Here is a 25252-nt window from a genome sequence, read left to right on the forward strand (position 1 = left end):
AAATGTATTGTACTAGAAAGTAATAAACATAATTAAGACTCAATTATAAGTTTGAGATCTTGGATAGGGCGGTGTTTGATAGGTCTCACTACTTTTGTTTTGTAGTGCTCAATATATCCTAAACTTTCGACATTAAACTTTAAAATTTCATCTAAATAAATATTGAACATTCAACTTGACCTATTAGAAATCTTTAAAGTTTGGAATTTATTGAACATAACAGAATAAACACAACTATTAAAAACTTAGAGGCCTATTAGACCTAAATTCAAGAACTAAACTTGTAACTAGATATACACTATTTATAAGTAACAAACTTATCTAAACTATGTACTATGTAATTTATTTATTTTTTTAGTTGAACAATATGGGAAGGTATAGAGAACATCTAACATTTTGATTGATGATACACATACCTAAATTAATTGAGCTTTGTCCATATTGGCTGTGTTCAATAAAACTTAAGTTATATATATATATATATGTATATTGTCTTGAGCTTTTTACGTTTTTAAGTCTTGTCACTCCACTTATGTCGTGTTCCTTTATTTGGTTGTTTCAGTATTCTGGTAGTCTTTAGTCTGTGCTGGGATCTTCAGGCTACGAGATCCTCCTTCTTATACATTTATTTTTGCAAGAAAGAAAATGAGAAAAGAAATTAAAATTCAGTAAACAAACCAAACAAAGAATATTGGCAAGTGGATTTTTTTTTTTTTTTTTGGTTGAAAGTGGGTGGAACATATGCTTAACCAATTTATCCTCTTTTTTCTGGTGGAGTGATATTCTTACCACATAGCATATCACCTTTTTATCTTTGATAATGACAAAATATGTGATACCCAATTCTCTTTATATGATTTTGTTTTCAAATTTATTATATTTTTAAGTTTGAAACATTGTAGAATTCTAACCATCTTCAACTTACCTTAAGAACTAAGATTTGAAATTTAGATTCAACATCTAACAAATTACCTTACTTTTGAAGTTGAAGACGATCTCATAAATCAATACAAATTAAATCCTTTTTACATGCACCGTAAATTTGTTAAAAAAAATAAATAAAAACTTCCATGAGGTCATCAAACTTAGAATCAAAGCTACATGCATGCTTTCATCTCTTTAGTCGAAAGTTCTGTAAATTCACAATATATACTATACTAGTGTTGAATTATTTATTTTATTTCTTCTAGAATACAACATGTGGAAGTGGAGGATCGAACTCACAACCTCTTAATTAGAGATATATGCTGCCAATTACCGCTGAGCTTGCTTATGCTACTAGTGTATAAATTAAATATAATGATTTAATAATATTTCTTTTTGTAATCTTTAACTTTATTATTATAATGTGTCACCTTTCTAAAATATTCTTGCTCAAAACTAGAATCTCAATACTATTTATATACCACAATTGAGTATGCCAAAAAATTTAAACAATATAACATATAATTAATGGTAGATGCTTTATTAAAAAGATAGCTTGACACTGAATTCTTTCTTAATGTCTATTAATATTTTCTGCAAAGCAAACCCAACAAAGGTAACCTTTCAAAACCAATTGAGGAATATTGGAATGTTGCTTGGTCCTTGGATCCTGGGAGATCTTAAAAGAAAGTTAGCTCAACTAATAGAAAATCTAAGTAAAAAAGAAAAGAAAAAAAAAATGAAAATACTTCGAAAAAGGTGTAGGCAAGTAAATTCGACATAATCTTCTTTTTCTTAACCAAAATTGAAAAATAAATCTTGGAAACAATCGATTAAATGAAAAATTCGGATATGTATTTGGTAGTAGATTTTAAAATTGAATCTCAATTAAAAAATTCAACGTATATTTAGTAATATATCTTATCAGCTAAATATTTAGTACAGTCTAAAATAATATTAATTAATTAATTAATTAATTAATATTTTTATTATAAATTTGGTAGAAGACTATTATATAATTTACCACACAAAAATAAAATAATTTAAATATGAAATAATATATTTATTAAAATACTTATATAAATTTAGAACCCACCAAAACCGAAGAAGCCAATATTGTCTTTATTTTAATTTCTTTTTAAAATGAATTAATTGATACTTATTGGACACCACTCACCTAATCAACCCAATTGCTGACGTTATCAATTCCGCTTTTTCCTCTCATTATTTCGCTCGAAGTTCTCAACTTATTTTATCTTGCCGAAATCCATCTATCATTTTATCTAAAGTTTCTCTATAATAGGACAAACCTAATAGCCATAAATTTAGACCATTAACCTCAATTAGATTTTGTAAAATGCAATACTACCTTAGTTGGAGTGATAATGTCATCAATATAGTTTAGCCCTTTCTTTTTTTTTTTTTTGTCAAACTTTACTTTTACACCCACTCATTTATGGATTAGAAAAAAAGAAAGTACCCACTCATCAACTTTGATTGTGAGATGGTTTAATAGCTTCTAAGAATTTGTTTGGATTACGGAGCCAAAACAGGAAACACATGTCCTATGAAGAAAAAGATTTTTCAACACTATTACCCATTCCTACCAATGGTAAGATATTGTTGTCTTATAAGGATTACAATATTGTTTTTCTATAACAATTAGATATTTGGCCTCTTATAAATAGAGCTCTTATGTTAAGGTTTCATTTGTACATAACCCAAATAAAAGAGACTTGAGTGGTTGTGGGCAGTATTGAAAATGATTTTGTATCCAATGGGTTTAGTGAGTGTTTTTCATTCTTGTACCTAAGTATAGCGTGTTGAAGCTAGAGGGCTTTTGTTGGAACCTCTAGGAGATATTTTTTGGGAGAGTTTTGTATTTTAATCCTTAAACAATTATTAGTGAATTACTCACATATGAGTGGAAGACTGGACGTAGCCCTTAGTGGTGAACCAGTATAATTTGCTGTGTCGTTATTCTTGCGCTTTTACAGTTTTCTTCCTATTTTCATATATTTTGGTTGTGTTTGGATATTTATGTGGAATGAGAAATTATTTAGGGTCTTCAATTTCCCAACAAGTGGTATCAAAGCTGTAAGGTTGCAGCATCATGGGAGACAAATATCACGCACACCATTACTATAAAGAGGTTCTGAAGTTCACCGGGGAGAATTTCAGTTTTTGGAAGATGCAGGTAAATGATCTTCTTACATGCAAGAAGATACACAAGACTTTAAGGGAGAGACCAGCAGAAATGGTAGACAAGGATTGGAATGAGATGGATGAGCAGGTCGTTGCGAATATCAGAATGTCGTTGTCAATGAATGTTTGTAGTTTGGTGGCGAAAGAGACTATAGTGAAGGAGTTGTTGAAGGCCTTGCAAGACAGGTATGAAAAACCTTCTGCCAATACAAAAATACTTCTATGGACGAAGTATTTTAATATCCACATGGAGGAGGGAACCTTGGTGAATTCACACATTAATGAACTCACCGATATCTTGAACAAGTTAAAAGGGATGGGTGTCAAGATTGAGGAGGAGGTGAAAGCTATAAGGCTGTTGACGTCCTTGCCTAACAGTTGAGAGACAATGAAGACCACGGTGTTGAATTCGCTAGGGGAAAATAGCTTGAAATTTACAGCTATTTGTGATGCCGCCACATCTGAGGAAACCCGGAGAAAATCAGGGAAAATGTTTGCATCTACTTTAGGGGTAGAAAACATAGTTGAATCAGCTTTGGTAGCTCAGAACAAAGGGAAGGCAAAGATAAGTTAATAATATGGGAAGCAGCAGCGGAGATATAGCAGGGGTAGTGAGAGTTCCAGTGGAGAAGTAGAGTGTTATTACTGCCACAAGAAGGGACACGTGATACCTTTTTGTAGAAAGGTCAAAGAAGATTGTGAGAAGGGGAACAATTCTACAAACGTTGTAACAGAAGAAGAACAGAATGAGGAGTTTCTAGCTTGTGTTCAGAGGAACATATCTGTAGACTAGTGGGTTGTGGACACTACAGCATCAGCGCACGTTGCTTCAGACAGACATTGGTTTTCATCTCTTACTACAGGTGATTATGACTCAGTGAGGATGAGGAATGAGAGTATCTCCAAGGTGAGAGGAATTAGAGATATTTGTTTGAAGACAGGCGAAGAGGGCGAGTTGGTGCTACGAGGTGTTAGGTATATTCATAGCTTCAGATTTAATTAGTTATCCGCAGGAAAACTAAATGACGATTGTTACAGTAGTGAGTTTAGTGGACGTTGCTGGAAGCTCAAGAGGGAATCTAGGGTGGTGGCAACAGGCCACAAGAGATCTTCTATTTATGTGTTAGAGTTTGGGGTTGCCAAGGGTTCACTAAGACGGACTATGCACAGAGTAGCTGCAGATGATTCAGGGCGAGACCTTAGAGAATCAACAACATTGATGGCCATAACAGATCAGAATAATCTGCCATCAGCTCAAGTAAAACAGTTGAGAAGTACAGAAAAGAGAAACGAGAATTTGATAGGCCATCGAGTTATACCTCAACTGTCAGACATTCGGGCGAGCTGGTGAAGTCGCATAGGCGAATTAGTGCATTGAAGGATACGGGTTCTGTTTCTAGTGTGGCAACAAACTTGAGGTGGGAGCGCCAAGTCATCAGGGGAATCTTTCTTCAGAGGTCGTTGGGTTCGATCGAGAAATGAAGCGATGAGACCACTTAGATCAAGTGGGATTACGTGGCTATGTCTCTAAATCTGGGAGACAAGACCAGGTTGAGCTGCCCAGTTTCAGGGCAGAATCAGACGATGCTTGGGTAGAGCCAAGCAGTATTGATCAATTCGTTGATGAAGGAGTCAAAACTGTGCCTTGACAGAGGGTGTCAAGATGATGGAACACTGTTGATGTAGTGGGAGGCAGAGAATTGTTGCTTTGTCTCCAAGTGTGAGATTGTTGGGATTATGGAACCAAAACAGGAAACACATGTCCTATTAAGAAAAGAATTTTTCAACACTATTACTAATTCCTACCGGGAGTAAAATATTATTGTCTTATAAAGATTACAATATTGTTTTCCTATAACAATTAGAATATTTGACCTCTTATAAATAGAGTCCTTATGTTAAGGTTTCATTTGTACAGAATCCAAATAAAAGAGACTTGAGTGGTTGTGGGCAGTGTTGAAAAGAATTCTGTATCCAGTGGGTTTAATGAGTGTTTTTCATTCCCGTACTTAAATATAGTGTGTTATAATACTTAGAAGCTAGAGGCCTTTTGTTGGGACCTCTAGGAAATTTTTTTGAGAGAGTTTTGTATTCTAATCCTTAAACAATTATTAGTAAATTATCCACATCTGAGTGGAAGATTGGACGTAGTCCTTAGTGGTGAACCAGTATAATTTGTTGTGTCGTTATTTTTGTGGTTTTACAGTTTTCACAGATTTATCTTATGCTTTGGAAAAATGGGAATTCTACTCTTTGGTTTCTAGAGGACCAATCATTTTGTTTCACTTACTCAAGAAATTAATTTCGTCAAGTAAATTAGTTTTATTTTTCATATATTACAAATGTCAAAAAACATTTTCCTTCCCTTGGGACAATACTTCTCTTTCAAATAACAAACTTTTGACGTGTAGGTTTCTTTTGCGTGGTTAATTTAGGACATATTTAGTTGGAAACTCGGATTCTGTTTTTCTGTTTTCAGATTGACTGATGTTTTCAGTGGATTCAGTGAATACGCGTTGTCGGGAGATTCGTTTTTTAAAACTGTTTTCGAATTAATCCAAACAATAGAAATTCTAAAAACGACTTTGTATTGTTTTCAGTGTTTTCAAATCTAGAATTTGAAAATTTTAAGATGCAGAATTACATTAAAAATGATAAAAACTTTGATAAATATATTACTTCATATTATAAACTCATTTTATGTTTGTTAAAATTAAAACATGCAAATATAGTGTATTCTAAATGATATAACGTTGTAAAATAATAATTATACAAAATTCATAAAAAAATGTTAATAAATTAATTAATATAACTTTAGATTAAACTAAATATTTAGTTGGTAACTACCTCTAGTTTATAAATATATTACTAAACACACATTTAACAATTTTTTAAATTGAGATTCAATTACTAAATCTGTTACCAAACACATATCTGAAAACACCGAAAACAAACAACACAACTTTGGTTTTCATTGAATCTCTTGTTTTCAAATTTCTGTTTTCTATTTACGAACCAAACGCACCCTTAACCTTTTAAATTAGGACAAGTGAAAAAAAAAATAGTTAAGTACTTAAAGTTATAGGTTAGATATGGTCACCTGTTTAGGCTATAAAACCTTATGAGTTTCAAGATAATTAAATATTATACGGGTCAGAAAAGTTGTCTCATAATGAATATCAGCTTGCGTCACCAAAGTATAGATGATAGACTGTGAAACCACCAATGTGGGGATAGTAAAAGTTGTACAAGAAAGAAAGAAAAGTTGTAGAGAATATTATTCTTGAGAGAAAATGAGAGGAAATATATGCTCAACATGGCTGGCTATCAACTAAAGGAAGCAGTGCATTAAGTAACAACAAAAGGAATAAAGGTATGAGCCATGTGTAAGCCAACTTAAGGAAGAGAGTAAAAAAACTAAAGGAATGCAAAAGAATGTATTCTAACACCCTTTCTTATACCACGGTGTTCTCAGATTCAACACTTGTTTTGACACAACTTCTTGCTTTGAGGAACTCCGAGAAACCAAATTGAATCTAAGACAGCGACAGATCGAACCTGTTTATACCTTCTTCGATCGATAGGATTGTTCGTGCCATCGTCATTCGTATAACACATGATAGATATAAGATTGTTGGTCCTTTAGACATTGGAATGACACAGCGTATTTTCTGTCAAGTATGTTGGCATTCTAAAGAAGGTCGTCTGTAATGTATTTTATTTTGTCCCTTTATTAGGTACTGGTCACTTATCTTATTAATGTGAGATCTTTTAAGATAACGATTCAAGATACTTGAATAAGAGGTTGTTGAGAGACCTTAAAAAAAATTGGTTGATGAGTTTTTTATGTCTGGTATATTATTTTTCAATTTTTTTCATAAAAACGCTTGGTTTCCTCATAACAAAAAAAAAGAGAAGTTTCTTTGAGTCTAGATAATAAATAACGGTTTAGTTTTAAAAAACGAAACCTTTCAACTTTGCTTTTTAGAGCTTATGAAACTTAAAAGTACATTATGAGAAAACTTGAGGTTGTCAGATAAACAATTTCTCATTAAGATTCGCATTTAAGAATTCTTTAGCTACAAGTTTAGTTTTATTTCTCTTTGCCTCTTCATTTGACTTATATATTTCAAACTATCGATCGATCAATTTGAAATTGAGAGGGGTGAGAACACGTGACCAAGTCTTGTTATACGTAGAAGGGCTACATATTCATTTTCCATTAATGGACCAATTCCATGAACCAAGGAATTAGGTTGAGTATGAAGACATCATCAAGTGTCATATAATAAGTGGCTCCCAACAAGAATATTCATGAAGATGATAATTTTGAAGGGGATGGAGGAGCTGATTCTATGTTTGGTGGGGGCAAAGGGTTCTGATAAGGAGATTAAAAATTATTGATGTAGGCCTGAGGTTAATAACCTAGTGAGCAATGCCCGAGGTTCGATCCTATATATTTAACAAAAGCATCAACGTGACCAAACTTATTGCAAATCTAACATTGAAGTTTTCTTTAATACGCGACAACTCAAGTGTATGAACAACGAAGTCACTAGCCACTAGAGTCCAATCGTAGAAGAGATTCAACTTAAAAGAGAAAAGCTAAAGGCAAAAATCTAAGAAAAAATATTAAAATGTCTTCAAAACAAACAAGGAAGAATTTTCCTTATTTGAGGGTGGGGGCAAGCCAAATGCGCAGGTAGGCAAGCATGGCGTGGGCTCTGGCATGCACAGGCGTGTGAGCAGGGGCACAAGCAAGCAGTGACGTGCACTGGTAGGTCTAGGCACGCTAATGGGTGTGTGGTAGGGGCTGGACGGTGGTGCTGGTGCACGCACACATGGAGCGTACGCTTGCAATGTTAGCGCACAGGAACTGTGCGTGTTGGGTGTCACAATCACACTTTTGATAAGACTTACGAGGCGACTATGCAGCACTTGTTTCCACCTACAAACAATTCAACAAATTCGAAATGGGACTCCCGACGGTACAACAACCCTATCTCACAACCTCCACCCCGTTCTCGAGAAAATGGTTTTAGAAAACCAGGTTAGGGGAAGAGGTTTTGGAAAATATATTTAAAATCATGTTGTAGGCTTCAAAGCAACAGAGAGAGTAAACAATAGCTAAGTAAACATACAACTCAAGGTAGGAAAGGGGCTAGGTGTACCTTCTATAGTACATTATAAGGCAAATGTAGTATGATGACTGTGAACATACAAAGTGGCGAGGAGTTACTCGCCACCAAAAATACAAGGAAAAGTAAATAACATAGAAAATTAAATACATGACATAAAATTAACACGGAAGAGAGTGTTATGGGCATGCATCCATGGGCAACAAGTCTTGGACGAACATTGACCATGATACTGGGCGTGTGATTGTGCATTGGGCGCCATTCTTGTAGAATGGGCCCTTGACCCTTCTTGAAACTCCATTGAGTTCCAATGAATCTTTTACCTTTGTGGAGCCTCCATGACTTGTCCATGCCTCGTTTTAGTGTTTGGTGAGTCAAAGGAGTCGTCGCCAATTATGATCATATCAATCTTGGTCACCTTGCAACCTCATCAACTAATTACGGGACAACTATTTGACTCTTCATGATCATATCAGTCTTGATCACCTTGCAAACTCATCAACTAATCTTACAGGACAACTATTTGACTCTTCAGCACTTGATTGCCAAAGAAATTCGTAGGATGTTAATATCCTAGGTAGTGGTTACCATGGAGTTTGAACTTATTTCTTCTAATCTAGCATTAAAATTTTGTTCGGTTAGATTTTTTTTTTTTTAATTCTGCCATTTCTACTATAATTATTGAGGTGTTGAGCTAGCCAAGTATACATCAAATTGCATGTTTAGGGAGGTTTGGTTTTGCTTTGGTAAAACTTTGTGGGCTTTTTTGTTATTGTATTACTAAGAAAGATTTTCTTGAGCAAGTTTCAACTTATTGCTCCAAGAGAAATCCATAATTTAGTAGGATATCTATTACTCCCTCTAAAAAAAGGTTGGCCAAAGAAAGAGAATCTCCGGGATGTTCAATGTATATTTAGTAAAATATTGGTAAACTAGGAGTAGTTACAAACTAAATTTTAGTTTAATCTAAACTTATATTAATTAATTTATTAACATTTTTTTATGAATTTTATATAATTATTATTTTACAAAGTTATATAATTTAGAATACATTATATTTTACATTTTTTAATTGTAATATATTTATCAAAGTTTTTATCATTTTTAAGGTAATTCATTCTAAAATTTTCAAATTCTGAATCTGAAAACATAGAAAAAGTCGTTTCCAGAATTTCTACCAACAAAAAACAGAATCCAAATTTCCAACAAAACTCCTGTTTTGAACATTATTTTCTACCCATTAGAATAGAATCGACAAGAAAACTATTTTAATTGTTATGTTTAAGAAATTGGTTTCTCTTTGGCTTTTCAGTTTGCTTTCATCATTGACCTATTTCTGTTATTAAACAAAATATTTGTCCTAAGATCATCGAATCTAAATAATAATTTCAAGTATATGATAACGTCTTTCCAATTAAAAAACATTAATTCTTAAAATCAATTTTGGAAACAAAAAGCTAAAATAGAATGCAGTAGGGCTCAAAAACTCCATGAATTACCTATCCAATCAAATGTAATTTTAATTTACCTATCCATATTCTAAATACTAGATATTTCTCTACTAATTCAAAATAATATATTATACACCATGATCCTAATTATTGTTTTTTTTTTTTCTTAAATACAAAAACATCCAATCTCAAAGAAAGAAGGAATATAAATATGCTCATAATTTGATTAAGATGAATCAGATCCTCCACTACACAAAAAAAGGAAAGTAAGGCTCTAATTATCAAAATAAAATCCTTACACATTTGTGAACGTCATTTATTGGCACCAAGAGTCTGAATTATTGCTTCCAAGAGCTTAATATCCTTATCACGTTTGTCAATTTCCTCTTGCTTTGCCCGCAATTCATCCATATGCAGTTGAAATACCTCTGCAACAATAGCAATCAATAACCTATTTTTAGTCCACAACCAAACCTCTGCAGTATCAACTTTAACTTCAACTTTAACAGAGCAATTTTAAAGAACACCTATTTCCTTGTGGAGATTTCTTATGGTACAGTGCCACTGAAGAACAATGATTGCCAATTTAATAAATTTCTTGCATTGAAATCTCAGTTTCCATTTGAATTTTAAATTTTGTTTTTATGTTATCGCACCTCCATAAAAGTTAGATGTCTTCATATGAGACTAAGAATAACTCCAAGATAACCTCCCTACCTATATATTTTCTTTTTTCTTATATCCGTGAGTGCTCATATCAGCTTGCGCGTACCTTGACTGACTAATTTCACAAAACAACCGTATGACCCAACTACATTTGTTTCCAAGGTAACTCATAGGATATTACACCCTAGGTAGGTGGCCACCATGGTTTGGACTCATCCCTAGAAGCCCTTTACTATTTACTATTTACATTGACCCTTATTGACCACCAGACCAAACCATGATGGTTCTCCGTACCTGTATAATTAACATACACCAAAGATCATCCAAATAAAAAATATAGGAAAATTATCTCAAATTTCTCCAAATTATAACAAAATGGATAATGTTAAGAAAACAGGTAATAATTTCACTCTTTAAAGGTTACCTTATAAAATATTTAGCCCTTAGCTGTAATGATTGGTTATTACAAGAAAATAATGAATTTTAGTGATATGTAAATATAACAAAACTGATTCCATCATAATGCAGCAAGAATCATCAATATGAGGTGGAGATCGACTTCAACCACAACTTAAAATAACAGCCTACTAAACTAAAACCTCTGCTTATTCTTTTCTGCAGAAGATTGAGTGCTTTCTTACAAACTAATGCAAAGAAATGAGACAGTACTTATTTATCTTAAATAATAGTTCGTTTCCCATTGAAAAATAACAAAATGAAATGAGACATTGGACCTAAATACTTTGTTTGTTTGCTTAATATTGGCGGGTTCTAAGAAGGAAAATAGAAATCCAAATTTGAAAAATTTCCAAGAACAGGTAACCCCGGATACAATTTTAGAAGCGTGTAATAAGAAAAAAATGACTCAAAGACGTTTATGAAATCCAGAATTGATAACATTTATATATATCACAATGTCGTTTCCAACCACAAGGATCTGATACATCACAACCAGCCCCCCACATACTATCAGGGGCAAATAGTTGTCTGTAAAACTGCTGATTTCAAGTGTAATAGAGAAGAAGAAAGCTATAGTAAAATTTTCAGGAGTATCCAGCAGTTTCATTATAGCTAGTAGTCTCATTCTTACCGCAATTAAGTTATCAAGTTCCTAACATCATAATTCCACTCCTATTTATTATAAAGATACTGGTGCACAGAATTGTTGAAGAATTAAGAGCCAATTAAAATGTATCCTGCCAACGTAGATTTTATAAGCAATCTATCTTATTGTACATTCCTAGGCTTCTATCTGTAGTCTCCTATCTCAAAAATAAGTTCCTTGCAAATAGATGAGTATGTTTCTTATCCCCAAAAAAAAAAAAAAAGAAGAGTATATTTAATTCACCAGATTGATTATGTTAGTCAGCATAAAATGTCTGCATGCATAAGAAAATTATGCTAATAAAATGTGGAAGAATAATATTTAAATCTTTCTGAACTTGGGAAAGTTTGAGTACAGCCAGTCTACAAAACCTCGTGCTTCAATAAATACTCCTTTTAGAAATTAAAAAGACCTAAGGTTGAGACAATTAAAAGATGGGAAAGGGTAAGATATTCCATACTTGTGGTGTTCTCGAGCTCTCTAGTGACCTCCTTCACATGTAGTTCAGCAGCCTTTTGAGCTGCCTCAGCCTGACGTTTTTCTGAACGAGCATGAGCAGCAGCAGTGATGGCAGCATCAAGTTCCCTTTCCAAAGTCTCAACCCTTTGTTCGAGAACCTAGCAAAAGATTCTTTGGTTATCATAACCAGTTGGCACAACTTTATCACACATCAGCAACAAACCAAAAAACCGAACAGCATGTAATTTCAAAAAGGAGAATCAATTAAGATCATGTAATATGATCCTTGATTTATCATCTATAATATGGTGGGGTGTGATGTAAAAACAATGATTTCCCAGATCATTACAATCTAAATGGTAGAAAGAAGATTGGTAAAAGCAAAATGGAACATGTTCAGAAGCCAACAATAAAGTAGCCAACAATTTTTTTTTTTTTTTATAATTGGGAGTCGGAGCTTTGCTCCCCTATACCCAAGGGCACCCACGCCCGCCCCAAAGTCCGGACTCGGGAGACATCAAGGGTTTTTGGTATTAAGCTCATTAGAAGGTTCTAACCTGAAGGTCTCAGCCAGTATGACCAAGAGAGACCAAGCCCTTGCCATTTGGGCTGCTCCTTGGGAGCGTAAAGTAGCCAACAATTAGATGTCAAAAATCGGGATCCGAACCCCTTATGTGAACAAACAAAGGAGGAAGAGATGAACAGCTATCCCAAATCCTTTCTATCAGAAGACAATTAATGTGACTCATGGGCTCCTCCCCTGGGCCCCACGTGGTAACTAGTAGCATGCCCTTATTCATTCATACACATTCTTCACTCTTAGGCAATGAGATGAGTTGCTAAGTGGCATCTGGGAGTCATAAACCATAGATGAGGCACATTTTACCTCTTACTCTCTTGAGTGAGAAAGCACTACCACATGCATCTTCCTGTTCTCTGTTCCATTAAGAGGTTCCATGGTCCACACCAACCCATTTTCTACTCCCATAGGTTACTCTATGTTCCATGCAGTTGACATTTTATCTAAGCTTCTGCTTGCCTGAGGTAGAAACCCTATAATTAAATTGGAGTACTCGACCCCAAGGGTGTCCTAGTGGTCCGGAGTTGAGATGTTTGGAGATACCCTCCAAGATTCTAGGTTCAAGCTTTCAAGTGGAAAACTTATAATTTCAAACCTTTAATCTCCCAGCACTGGCCTTGAGAAAATCGTCCCTGGAAATTAATGTAGTGGGCTATAAGCATAATGAAAGGAGTGAGGCCTGACCTCCATACCTAAATTATAAAAGAATGAAGTAGTGTCATCCTGCAACACTATCTTGATCTCTAGCATAGCATCAACATTTGTAAACTCAACCACATATTCATAAATGGAGTTGTAGTGCTATAACTTTCTCAATGCTCCACAAGCTCTCCTATTTGGTTCGTAAAGGACAAACTGAACGTTTAACTTATCCTTGAATTTTCCACGCCCAAAGAGTACATTCGTCACCTCTTACCTGGACACTAGCAGTCTCCTTCCACTCCCCTTTGGAGAAAGTTCTCAAATCTACACAGTGCTTCCATTTCTCCAAGAAATTCTTCAAAATATTAAGGTCTTCGAAGATCAGGTGTACATGTACCTCCTTGTTCTTCCAAGACTCCACCTTCCAAATGGCCGCTTGACAGGATTGGATCTCATCGAAGAGTAACCCCCCAATTTCCAATTTACATAGAAAAGTTGAAATTTCAAACCATATATCAGAACAGTACCTAACTACAAAAACCAGAAAACCCCGAGCGAGCCAAAAACCCCTCCGATTCTGTATATAGCATTCAAAAATAACATTTACATTGGTCATACGAGGGCCATTCGATAATGCCCTCCAGAAATCCCACCAATCCCTCAGTCCCCCCAATTTCAAATGGTAAAATAGAAATTCCAAACCAGATATCAGAACAATACCTAACTACAAAACAAGAAAAAGCATGATCGCGTCAAGTAACCTTGATCGTTCTTGCTTGTTCGGAGCACAACGAAGCTTTGGCAAACGTCTCGTCGTCCACATATACGGCTTTCTTCAGTAGAAGCTTCTGGAGTGATTCCAAATTGGAAGCCATCTCTGTGAGATTGGCTACAGCACCGCTCCATCTGTCCGTTCCTTTACCCTTGTCCTCCATGATCCGAATCTTCTTCGATTGCGCTCGCAAATTCGCTATTCAATTATCGTTCAACTTCATGATCCGTGGAGAGACTACAGGATCGGAGCTAAGAACCCATCCGATCATGCATTTGCATTCGAGAAGTGCTTTCTTCGCGATATTGTTCTTAGGACGGGTGTCTATGCCATATGTCTTACAAAGTCAAATTCTTTAGTGAAAAAATCAAAATTAAATTACCATTTTCAAATTCTTTTTAGTTCATATTTTATTTTATTTTGATTGCCATAAGTTGGTAGGAAATTGTTCGACTCTAAAAGCTTTTGGGTTTATAAAATTTGTCCAAATCTTTAAATTAAGTTTTTCAAATTTTTGGTCAACTGTAACGTAGTTAACATATGAAGTTATCTACTAAAAAAACGTTCTTAAAATCTTTGGCCTGAATTCTCACATTTGGTGTAGAAATTTTTGAAAAACTTTGTTACTTGCACGTTGTTGAGTGGATTTTGATTCTTGAAAAACATGCAAATCGAAAAGAAAAAGGTCAACAAGTTAGAATAAAAGCAAGATGGCTAGTTGAAGTGAGAAATAGGTTAAAAAATTTATCGTATGTCTTTAAACGTCAACGGCAAGGATAAAAATATCTTTAAAATATCTGTTTCGATCTCCAATCGGGACACACAGGTTAAATTGTTCATAATTCCATTTCTATATTGCTCATCAATTTTACGACGTTATCGACACGAGCCTCAATTATTTTTCCTACTAAAGGTAGGTTATTTCATATTCTTTTCTCGAATAAGTTATTTGTTTTTCATGTTTGGTATATATTAAATTCCTAATATAAATAAATTTCTCTATAATAGTGTTACCATGACAAATCTTAATAAACTAAAGTTTGTTGCTCTTGACATCAATGACAACAATTATTTGTTATGAGTACTTGAAGTTAAAATTCATCAAGATACCATGAACTTGTGAACCTAGGATAAACCATTAAAGAAGCTTTGCATCGAATTAAACCACATGCTCCACCGCTTGTGCGGGCCCCCGGAAATACGACTTCCTTCGTTATCGAAATAAACATTCCGTATTTCATGAGAAGTCAGAGCACTGCATTAAATTAGTTTGTTTAAACCAATGAATATTTTATTTAAATTTTTTTTATCGTTTTATGTATACTAAAGGAATCCGCCACCAGTGAAGGTCCAAATATAAAGCACGGCAGCATAGAACAAGAATACGTAGATGGCTATACCTTATTTAAAACAAAAACACACAACACATATCTAACAAATTCAGACCTGGCTCTTGGCTTAAGCACTCTCATTACCAGTCAAAGCAAGAAGCATCCTTTCATAATCCCCCGAGGTGTCGCCTTTTATTGCCTGATCCAGAGGGACACTGTTCCTCCGATAATACTCTTCGACGATGCGTTTCATATCGACCTCGGCTCGTGTCACTACTGCTCTGGTCAGAGCCTCCTCATCAGTTCCAAGTCCTTTGATGGCTAATCGGATAACTTTCTCAAAGTACTTCTCGGGCCAAGTTAGACACTTTATAGCGGATCTCAGAAATTTGAGGTAATCATTGTTTGGGTCTGTCTTTAGATCCTGCATCACAAGTTGGATAACAACTATTGATGATAGCCAAAGTTAATTAAAAGATGAGATATGGCATAAATATTACAGACAAACCTTGTTAATAGCATTCCCGAATTGGTCATTGTAATGATTCAATGTAGCATTAAGTTGAGCCTTGCTCCTAGTGCTGAGAATCCTGATGACCTCCTCATCGTTGTAAGCTTTCTCTGAGATTTTTTCATGAAGTATTTTAGCCTCTGATGTGGCTAGGGTAGCATTCACCTCGGGACCATTATATCGGTATGCAGTCACGAGAGGAACCAGAAGCTGAATAAAAAAGATAGTGACTTTCAGAAATGTAACTAGACATTAAGGAAAGTGTTTGATAATTAGATATATTAGAGTATTTGCATTCAGAAACAGAAGTAATATGGAATGACAAGCCACAATTTCAATGTTGGTTTTAAGCATGGAGTATTATGTCAATTCTTTGTTGCAGTGAATATGCTCGGAATGCAGAGGAAAGTTAGAAAGGAAAGATGTAAGCTAATCGTTTGTAACAGTTTGGCAAACTGTCGAAAATCGAAAGCGAAATGCAAATAATCTAACATGCACTTCGTGTCAAGAAAACCATAGATAATTGCAGAAACATCTGTAAGAAACGAAGAAATTAAGATCAAAGCATTGTCTTACCCTGCGATAATCACCTGGCGTGTGATGTGCAACGTCTTCTTCAATCGACCGCGTGGTATTCTTCCCTCATTATAAATAGATCCCGCGGTGTTCTAGTACAATCAATTTCCAATATAACAAAATGCTTAAGTTTCCTTATTGCTTCATTAGCTAGTAATGCATCACGTTCAGCAGGATGCAGTGTCCATAAAAGCACAGCTCTCTGTCAATGGAAGGAGACAAATAGTTTCAGCTCTCTTTTCCAGAATTTTATCTTATTCTTCATGTTGAAGATTTCAATATCATTTAAAGCCTTTTTTTGTCTTCTTTTGAAAAATTGGAGTGTGGAACAGAAAAAAATGCTTCAACAAACTGGGTTTAAATAGCCTAAATTTACGTTCAATCAAAACAAAAGAAAGGCCTGATTCCAAATTCCAACCTGAAAATCACTTGAAAGTTCTTTGTCTAGTTCCTTCAAGAGATCCTCTCCATATTTTTCAGCATAGATTTCTCGAATCAGACTTCGCTGTGTAGCATCTCTGTGAGCCAATATGGATATAATCGTCTCCTCATCTGTTCCCCAACCTGCAGTAAGAGACAAAATATGGAGCTCTACATATAATTAAACCAGAATAATTCACACAAATCAACACTCTTACATATAGTTATGATATAAAAATCTTAAGAACAAAGGCGGAAAAAAAAATAATTAAGATTTTCCTAATAATCTTAAGAACACTAACTGCCACAGCGCTTCAGTAGAAGTGAAATTACAATTACTTGTAGGAATTATTAGAGTCTAAATGCAACAAAGATTCACCATAAGAATCGAAATGCAAAGCATTATAGGGTAGTAGAATCGTTAAAAACCTAAATCAGAAGACAAATTGTTGAGATTGTAGGCACATGACTAAAATTGTAACAAAACAAAACCAGGCACTCCAATTTCAGTTCTCGATTTCACGCGGTTGAGGCAATTGGTGTATTAAATCGGAGCAATGAACAAGCAGTACACGACCACGGAATTTGAAAACTGTTGAGAAAAATGAGTTGATGGACAAGAAGTTGAAGGAGATTTAGGGAGAAAGAGACCTTGAAAGGCTTTGTGGAGGCGCTTGCAGTCTTCGGCGATCGGAGGAAGCTGATCGGGCAGCGTGAGAGTGGCCATTCTTCACTTTTTCCTTCTATTTCTTACATGCAGTGAAGAGTGAACACGTTGATGCAAAATATATTAATTTAATAATCCTTTTACATATATTAATTTAATAATATTTTTACACTTTTGAGGTGGGACATTGATTAAAAAAATATATGAAATACATCACATTTGCCTACCATTAATTTTCTGTATAACTAATATTTTAAAGGTTGATGTTGATAGAAATGTCAAAATCTCAATTTTATAGATATTTTTTAAAAAATTACAAAAATAAAAATTTCATAACAAATAGACTTTTTATGTTAAATTTTATTAATATTAATATTATGTTCATATAAGATATTTTGTTGAGATATATATATATTTTATATTTTGTCAATTTTTTTTATATACTATGATTTTCACCTTTCAAATTGATGTAAAACTCGTAAATGTATGGAAGTGCTGATAAAAATGAATGTCCGACATGTCATTAGGTACGATCACTTTGGAAAAAGGACTTCAATTCACAAGCTTTTTGGAAAAAGGACTTCAATTCACAAGCTTCTCATGTGCAAACTTATAAGATTCAAGTTGTTGGAACCTATCTTAATTTTGTGATCATTCATGCAACAAGAAATAAATATGTTATAGTCATTGATCGACAAACTCCGCTCAAAGAGACGGCTTCTAGTTGTTACTAACTACTTCACCAAAGGGGTCGAAGTTGAGTCATACCAAAGGGGTCGAAGTTGAGTCATTCTCCCATGTCTTCATTTGAAAAAACATGATCACACCATTCGAAATACACGAGCATCTTCATAACAAACAACGAACATCAATTCATTGGTTGACATTTGCCTCGATATTATTTGGATTTTCAAATAGAGCTACGATTCTCAATTCCATGTCGCTCTCGTGTCAAATAGTAGACTAAAGCAACAAACAAGACCATCTTTGCAAATACGAGCCGAAAAAGGGGAAACACAAAGAAGCCAAACGAAGAATAGTAGAACTATTTGGAGTACTCTAAACAGAAGCAACACCATGCAAGAAGCCTTGGACAGCCTAAAAACGGTAGAAGTAAACAAGTGCTTATCAGGCTTAATTCGCACCAACAAATAGAAAGTACAACTTCGGTACAACTTCAAGTGATTGTTTGGAAAGAACACTACCGTGTGATTGAAGTCATCAAGCAAATTACCTAACAGTCACTTACCTCGCTATCCAACCAATTGGTTTTCGGTACAGATGACATTCGACGTCATTCTATAAGGTTGAGCTACGTGATGGAGCGGATTCTGTGTGTTTGACATTTGCCACCGTCCGAGGAGGTGAGTTGTGTGACAAGGCAGATTCTGTATGTGAGAAAGAGAGGAAGTAACATGGAAAAAGTCAACACTAACTTGCAAGGAAGTATTTTGGTGGGTAACACCATTAAATTACATCAATCTTAGATGATAATATCATACAGTAATATGAATAGTCCTGGCACACTATTACAAGTCTCCTAGAGCTCAAAGAAAATGTATCTGAAATACTCTAATCAAACTGTTGTCTAAGATGCATCTCGGTTTCGCTCTTCCAAGTAGCATGAGATGACTGTCCCCTCATTCTCTTTACCTTTTCCTTATCTTTGACTGTAGAACCCTTCTTTTTAGTCTCGCTGTTCGGCTCTGGAGGACGATCACCACATAGAGGGCAAAACATCCCTCGGGCATTTGAAAAGGTCTTGGGAATGCCACAATGCAGGCACATTCTGTAAAAAGAATCACATGATACCATTGTAAAATGCCAACATGTGCACCAGAAATTTATAAATAAAACCTACGAACATTTAAGAGCAGAATGGATTTGATTCACCTCGTGTGTGTGGAAACCACTAGCAGAATCTCATGTGTGTGGGTGTAAATGCAGACTGCCAAGGAGTGGAATAATGTCATTCAACAAGGATACAATTTTGAAAATACAATAAATGTACCTCAGTAGCTCTGCAGCGTCTTCAGCATTTGGATTGGCTGCAGTTGCCACACGCTTGCCTTCCTGTGTTGCGTTTGAAATGGATGGATTTGATGGTTGATTACTCTCAACATCACTCCTTACTCGTTCATGAATCCCAACTAGTTGAGCTTTTGCCTCCAGTACAGCACCTGATAACAGTGAAAGGTTATCAAAGAAGTAATAATGAGAAAATGTAGAATCTACTTCAGTTGACAAAAAATGGTATGAACACAAAACACTACAATCAAACAGCCTAGTAGACTCCAAACATCAACCCGCATAGTTGCAAATAATTTAATAAATTACTGCTGATTATACCACTTATTCTTCCTTCCAGGCCAAATTCTAATTGCATAAACATCGAAACCAGTGCCACTGCACCAACACTTCAAGGAAGATGTCAATCAATTCTATTGTCATGCTACTAGTGGATGCACAGGCCATCATTTCCTACGGCCTTCACATGAACAAGGGTATGTACCAAAGGTCCAAATACAAAAAATATAAGGAAGAACCGTTATAGTAACAATATCAATTAGATATCCAGACAGTTAACAAGCATCTTGATAAATCACGAAGAATCCATTTGGCATTAAGTAATACTAGCCTGCGGTATATGACTAAAAATATAAATGATTAGACATAAATATGGTTGCATTTGATAAATTATTTTCATACAGTCTTAAATTTTCAACCACCAATTACAAGGTGTTATGAACCACGACCATAATTTCCAAATCACTGACCAAGCAAGTTTATTCAGGGCAGTATCCTCCAGTGTCACAACTGTTGCAGTTTGCATCAAACATATGTTCCTTGCAGCAAGTGCCTTAGCAAAGAAAGATATTGTTTTTTAGTTTCATAGACTTCCCCACAGATCAACATATCTGTGACATGTGTTTGTGTCTAAGTTTCTCAATATCCAGCATGTCATGTGCCTATGTCCCTGTTGTCTTTGTGTTTTATGTGGCCACATCTGTGTCCATGCTTCTTAGACAATAAGGAACCATTCCCTTTTCTGAAAGGGAGACAAAATAAGGGATAAATAAATGCCTTTTCTAGGTTGATTTGGAAAGCCAAATTAGCACAAATTGATGCCTTTCAAGGTTGATTTGGAAAGCCAGATTACACAAATTACCAAAGGATCCAATTTTTTTATTGGGTTTGTACTGTAGCTCTATCAATTGTCTTTATCTAAGTTTGCCCCTGTGGCTTCTACCCTTATTCGTCTTGAGGAGTCCTTATTGTCATTTATAATTGTAGTCGTCCTTATCTAATTGCAATTCTCTGGATAGTTGGCCATATTATGTCCTTGCTTGGGGGCCAGGGACATTCATTTAGTCCCTTAATCCCTCTATGGAGTTAATGTGCATCTCGATTTTTTCTCTCATGTGAGTCCCACCCCACACTTCCTCTTTATTCTCCCAAATTTGGAAGGCATGTATTCCCAAGAAGGTTAGATTCCTTGCCTTGTACATTTTCCACATCCGAATTAACACCAATGATCATATCCTGAGATCATCTTCTATCTTGTTGGGGCCTGAGGCCTCAATGGTGCAGCATGTGCAAGAAAGGACTCACAAAGTTTGGACATGTTTTATGGGATTGTCAGTTTTCTGTGACAATTTAGAACAATATTTTGGAGACCTTATATTATTCAACCTACATCATTTGTGTCTAGATGACTCTTAACAGTTCTTGCAGGGCTATGATGGAGAAGATCTTATACCACCCTCTCTTTCAAGATAGAGGGATGGTTCTTCAGCATGTTGCTTTCTCTGCAGTCTTGTGGAACATCTAGCTTGAAAGAAATATGAGGGTCATTAGTGATGTGGATAGCTCTTGAGAGGAGGTTTGGGCATTGGCTAGGCTCAATGCATCTGTCTACATATTGGTTACTAAGGATTTTTGTGATTACCCTTGATCTCTTTTTTCCAATTGAAGCCTGTTTTTTCTCATTGTGCAGCTTGGTAGCTTTTTGTTCCTTCCTTTGTTTTTCACTCCTTTTGTTGGGCTATCTTTTATGTATATATATTGTCACTCATGTATTATTTCCTTTCTTCTCAATTAGAGTTGGTTTCTTCATGAAGGGAAAAAAAAAAGATTGATCAGTAGCTATAAGACTGTTAAATAGTAGCGACCCATTGCAAGAAAAGATACAAGCACTTGTTCTTAATCTTGAAAGTACAAATTCATTGACCATCTATTTGTTCATTATCCATTTTTCATATTCAAGTTGAGAAAACTACTTAACGTATTTGAATCAGCTAAAATTTCTACCAAGAATTATAGTTATTTACTTCCAGACTAACAAAACATTCAAAATATGGCCTAACATCACTAGTAGACAGCCGAAACTAAAATAGTCCATGACAAGAATTCTCAAGCGCCCTACAAAAACAAGACAAATCATTACATTAAATATCCCATACAGGAGCTGAAAATGAAATATTAACCTTATCATGTCAGTGCGACAGCATCCAAAAAACCCCTCATCACGTCAATCATTCAAAGAAGACTGTATTAATTGGTCATTTGCTATAAGCACCAGACCTCCTATTAATCTTCAACCATAAACCATGCAAATAGAAGTGAAAGTGGTATTCATGTGAAAGGTAAGAAGTAGAAAATCAGCTACACTTTCAAACTAAGTATAATCTTACTTAGATTTCAAATTCCTCTTCTTCCCCAAAAATCATTGGAAATATCTCCTACTCTTTTGTTGTCAAAGACTCAGAATAACAGATTCATGAGGAAAAGTATTGATCATGTTAGAGTGTAGATATTTTTATATTTTATATTCTTGTATTAATATTAATTTGTCCTTTACCTAATCCTATAATCAACCTTGTATATTTGTCTATATATATAGACTTTAATAATGAGAATATATCACATTGGATTCTTTCCAACCTTAGTCTCTACATGGTATCAGAGCTCTAGGTTTCTTCCCCATTAGGGTTTTGTGCTCATTAGGGTTTTGTCCCTTAGGGTTTTGTTCATTGCTATCCAACTCAACTCATTACTACCGCTGCTCGACCACCACTGCCGACCACCGCCGCCGCTGCCGCCCACTGCCGTTTGCTGATTCGCCAGCTCTGCTGTTTTCCGATTTCTGTTCGTGGGTTTCGTCTCCCCGCCAATCGCCGTCGCCGTGTGCTTTCGTCACCGCCATTCTCCACCCGTCGCCTTCGCCCCTCTGGTTGTCGTGGGGTAGCACTTAGGGTTTCTGGTTTCAGCAAACACCTAATCTGATTTGGTTCCAGCAGTTTGATTCATCTGTTTTGTTTGGTTCGGGTGGTTTGGTCTGGTCCAATCGTTTTGTTCAAATAAGTTCGTTTGTTTGTTATGGCTGAGAAGAAATCAATCGTAACTTCTGAGGTGATCCCAATGATATCAAAAAATCACATAACACAAGTTGAATAGATTGTTTGTCTAACAAGTTGGACATGATTAATATATATGCACCAACTTGAGGGGAAGTGTTAGAGTATAGATATTAGTATATTTTATATTCTTGTATTGATATTAATTTGTCCTTTACCTTTTCCTTATAGGATTAGGTCAACCTTGTATATTTGTCTATATATATAGACTTTAATAATGAGAATATATCACATTGGACTCTCTCCAACCTTAGTCTCTACGGATCACAAAAGAAAAAATGGAAGCATGGGCATGGAGAGAAAGTCCACGTTGCATAATGTAATTAAGAGGTTTAGAGACAGCCATATTGCAAATTGCAACGCATCTAGCTTTTGCACAAGGCCTATGGCTTAACTATTAAAATAGGTTTTGCTAGCTTATAAAATAAATCCAAGTCTATTATGAATAAGTGGCCTGTTTCGGCAAGCAAACATTGTAAATCAATATAAGAGTGCAGCAGCTTCAATGATATCAGTTGCTATACCCTTGTGTAATATGGTGATAGAACATGTAATTCATTGGCAACAATCTACAAAGTAAGTTACCTATGAAGAAAGAAAAAAGGTAACATCTAAGTTGCTAGAGCATTAGTGGTGAAATGAGCATATGTGGTTTGCCAAAAGAATCATAAAATGATAGATTGAAAGGTTGCCCCATAGTCCCATACTAAAGACCCGCTACTTCAATGTTTGTTTATCTCTAGATTCTAAGTTCAACTCCTCTTGGGTTTAAATACTTGAGATCACACCTTTAGTTTAAATCAGTGATTTCACGTCCAATTTAACACAAACAATAGATTTAAGCTCTTAAATAACTGTTTTTTATACTAATTTCTATCATTTGAGCTTTATATTCCTTTATTGATCCAAGTACATTGTTAAACAGTTGCAAGGGCCTCACAAGTGGGCTATATGAAGAACCATGTCAAATTTGAAGAGGAATTATGATTTAAGTTGAAGTTTGAGTGAGAATAGCTTCTACATTTCCAATTTTATGGGGTTTATGGGTTTACCCTTTTTTGTATTTGACGTCATATATTGATAAAATAAAGATGGTAACTATTTTGCATGACATTTTGATGACAGGACGGATGAACCCTCAAAGTACCAGCAACCGGAGGCCAAGGTTCTCTCAAACCAACCCATTTTTCCCCTCTCTCCCTTTCTATCTGACAGCTCCTTGCAGAAACTGTCCCTCAAAGATTCAAGCCTAGTTTTCCAAAGCTCACTTAGCTTGCAGTCTACTTCCTAGCAGCCTAAAGAAGCTTATAATAATAACGCCGTAAAAAATTAGAGTAAAAGACACCTTAAACAGAGAAAAGTAATGCTAAATCAGGAACCCCATACCAGTAGGCAAATCTTTCTTCTCCTTCCGATTCCTACGACCCCCATGGTTCCCTCGCGGCTGATCGACATCTTTCGTTGCAGCGTACTCCTCGACCGAATTATTTAGAAACTCCGGCGGTCCTGAAACCTCCGGTAGCCGGCAGATCACAAAATCAGAAAAAAAAAGGAAAAAAAAGAAAAACACAGCCCTCCAAATTTGGTGTAGCGAAGAAACAAAAGATAGAGGGATTAGCGAAAGAAGTGTACTTCGGAGAAAGCGTCGAAGGCGGAAGGCAAGCCGGGATGAGAGGAGGGCTGTGGAAGTTCGAAAAGTGACCTGTCGCGTATGGAAAGATTGACGGTAGCCGAGGAGGAGGCGGCGGCGGCGGCGGTGGGTAGATCTTCGTCGTCGTCGGAAGAGGTGCGGTCGAGGAGAGAGTTGTCTTCAGCTTCATCTTCGGCTGAAGAATAGCCTTGGATGAGCGCCAGACTCATGGCGCCAGGGTTAATGGAGATTGAACTGCTTCGCTTTGAACTCCTCGTTGATGATTCCGAACTTTTGTCCGGTGGACTGTAGAGGTCGGAAAGCCCGGCCCAATACACCAGAATTCACGGATTGGTCCGGTTCAATACAACCGAATTAAGTGGACAACCCGACCCGACTCAACCCTTAAAATTTTTCGATTTGGATTGGGTTGAGTCACCGGGTTACAATCTTTTGTGGGTTGCAACCACGAACACAACAATAAGATTTTATAATCGTGGTAGAGATGAGGGTGAGCTATGCAAGAGATGGATAAATTGAAGAAGCGACGAGAGTCTAACATAAAAGCGAGACGCCAAATTCATTCTGATCCGATTCGAACGTGAAGAGGAGACGTAATATCTAAAATTATGAAATCCTAAAACAAAACATAATATATATATAGAAGTCACATAATATATAAGACATATAGATATTGTTTTTAGAATTTTTACTAGGAATTCAAAAACAATTTTTTAAAAAAAATTTATCAAACAAAA

The 25252-nt window shown here is 35.5% G+C and overlaps 2 protein-coding genes and 1 pseudogene across 3 annotated transcripts; all 3 read right to left on the minus strand.

Moving 5' to 3' along the window:
• Nucleotides 1-9919: 9919 nt before the first annotated feature.
• Nucleotides 9920-14286, minus strand: LOC111012242 (tropomyosin). Its single transcript, XM_022286315.2, has 3 exons — nucleotides 13932-14286; nucleotides 11950-12106; nucleotides 9920-10146 (listed from the first exon to the last, which is right to left on the minus strand). The coding sequence occupies exons 1-3, from the start codon at nucleotides 14103-14105 to the stop codon at nucleotides 10031-10033; spliced, it is 447 nt and encodes a 148-aa protein (XP_022142007.1). The 5' UTR covers nucleotides 14106-14286; the 3' UTR covers nucleotides 9920-10030.
• Nucleotides 14287-15198: 912 nt separating this feature from the next.
• On the minus strand, nucleotides 15199-17577 carry LOC111012198 (annexin Gh1-like; annotated as a pseudogene). The gene is made up of 5 exons (XR_015790407.1): nucleotides 17432-17577; nucleotides 16779-16924; nucleotides 16361-16562; nucleotides 15782-15994; nucleotides 15199-15697 (listed from the first exon to the last, which is right to left on the minus strand). The product of XR_015790407.1 is annotated as an annexin Gh1-like (transcript).
• Nucleotides 17578-18858: 1281 nt separating this feature from the next.
• On the minus strand, nucleotides 18859-24783 carry LOC111012199 (plant/protein). The gene is made up of 4 exons (XM_022286256.2): nucleotides 24497-24783; nucleotides 24251-24377; nucleotides 19459-19627; nucleotides 18859-19236 (listed from the first exon to the last, which is right to left on the minus strand). The coding sequence occupies exons 1-4, from the start codon at nucleotides 24722-24724 to the stop codon at nucleotides 19020-19022; spliced, it is 741 nt and encodes a 246-aa protein (XP_022141948.1). The 5' UTR covers nucleotides 24725-24783; the 3' UTR covers nucleotides 18859-19019.
• Nucleotides 24784-25252: the final 469 nt, after the last annotated feature.

This window comes from Momordica charantia (genome assembly GCF_013281855.1).
Source record: "Momordica charantia cultivar OHB3-1 chromosome 4 unlocalized genomic scaffold, Mcharantia_2.0 BLBB01000004.1, whole genome shotgun sequence".
NCBI classification, from domain to species: domain Eukaryota; kingdom Viridiplantae; phylum Streptophyta; class Magnoliopsida; order Cucurbitales; family Cucurbitaceae; genus Momordica; species Momordica charantia.

Excerpts from the sequence above, each read along its gene's own strand:
- LOC111012242 (XM_022286315.2), bottom strand. The coding sequence starts at position 14,105 with ATGGAGGACAAGGGTAAAGGAACGGACAGATGGAGCGGTGCTGTAGCC. Across the intron at positions 12,107-13,931 it reads AACAAGCAAGAACGATCAAG|GTTCTCGAACAAAGGGTTGA; the intron begins GTTACTTGACGC and ends ATCTTTTGCTAG. Across the intron at positions 10,147-11,949 it reads AGAGCTCGAGAACACCACAA|AGGTATTTCAACTGCATATG; the intron begins GTATGGAATATC and ends CTATTGTTGCAG.
- LOC111012199 (XM_022286256.2), bottom strand. The coding sequence starts at position 24,724 with ATGAGTCTGGCGCTCATCCAAGGCTATTCTTCAGCCGAAGATGAAGCT. Across the intron at positions 24,378-24,496 it reads CCTTCGACGCTTTCTCCGAA|GTTTCAGGACCGCCGGAGTT; the intron begins GTACACTTCTTT and ends CGGCTACCGGAG. Across the intron at positions 19,237-19,458 it reads GACGCTGCAGAGCTACTGAG|AATGTGCCTGCATTGTGGCA; the intron begins GTACATTTATTG and ends TTCTTTTTACAG.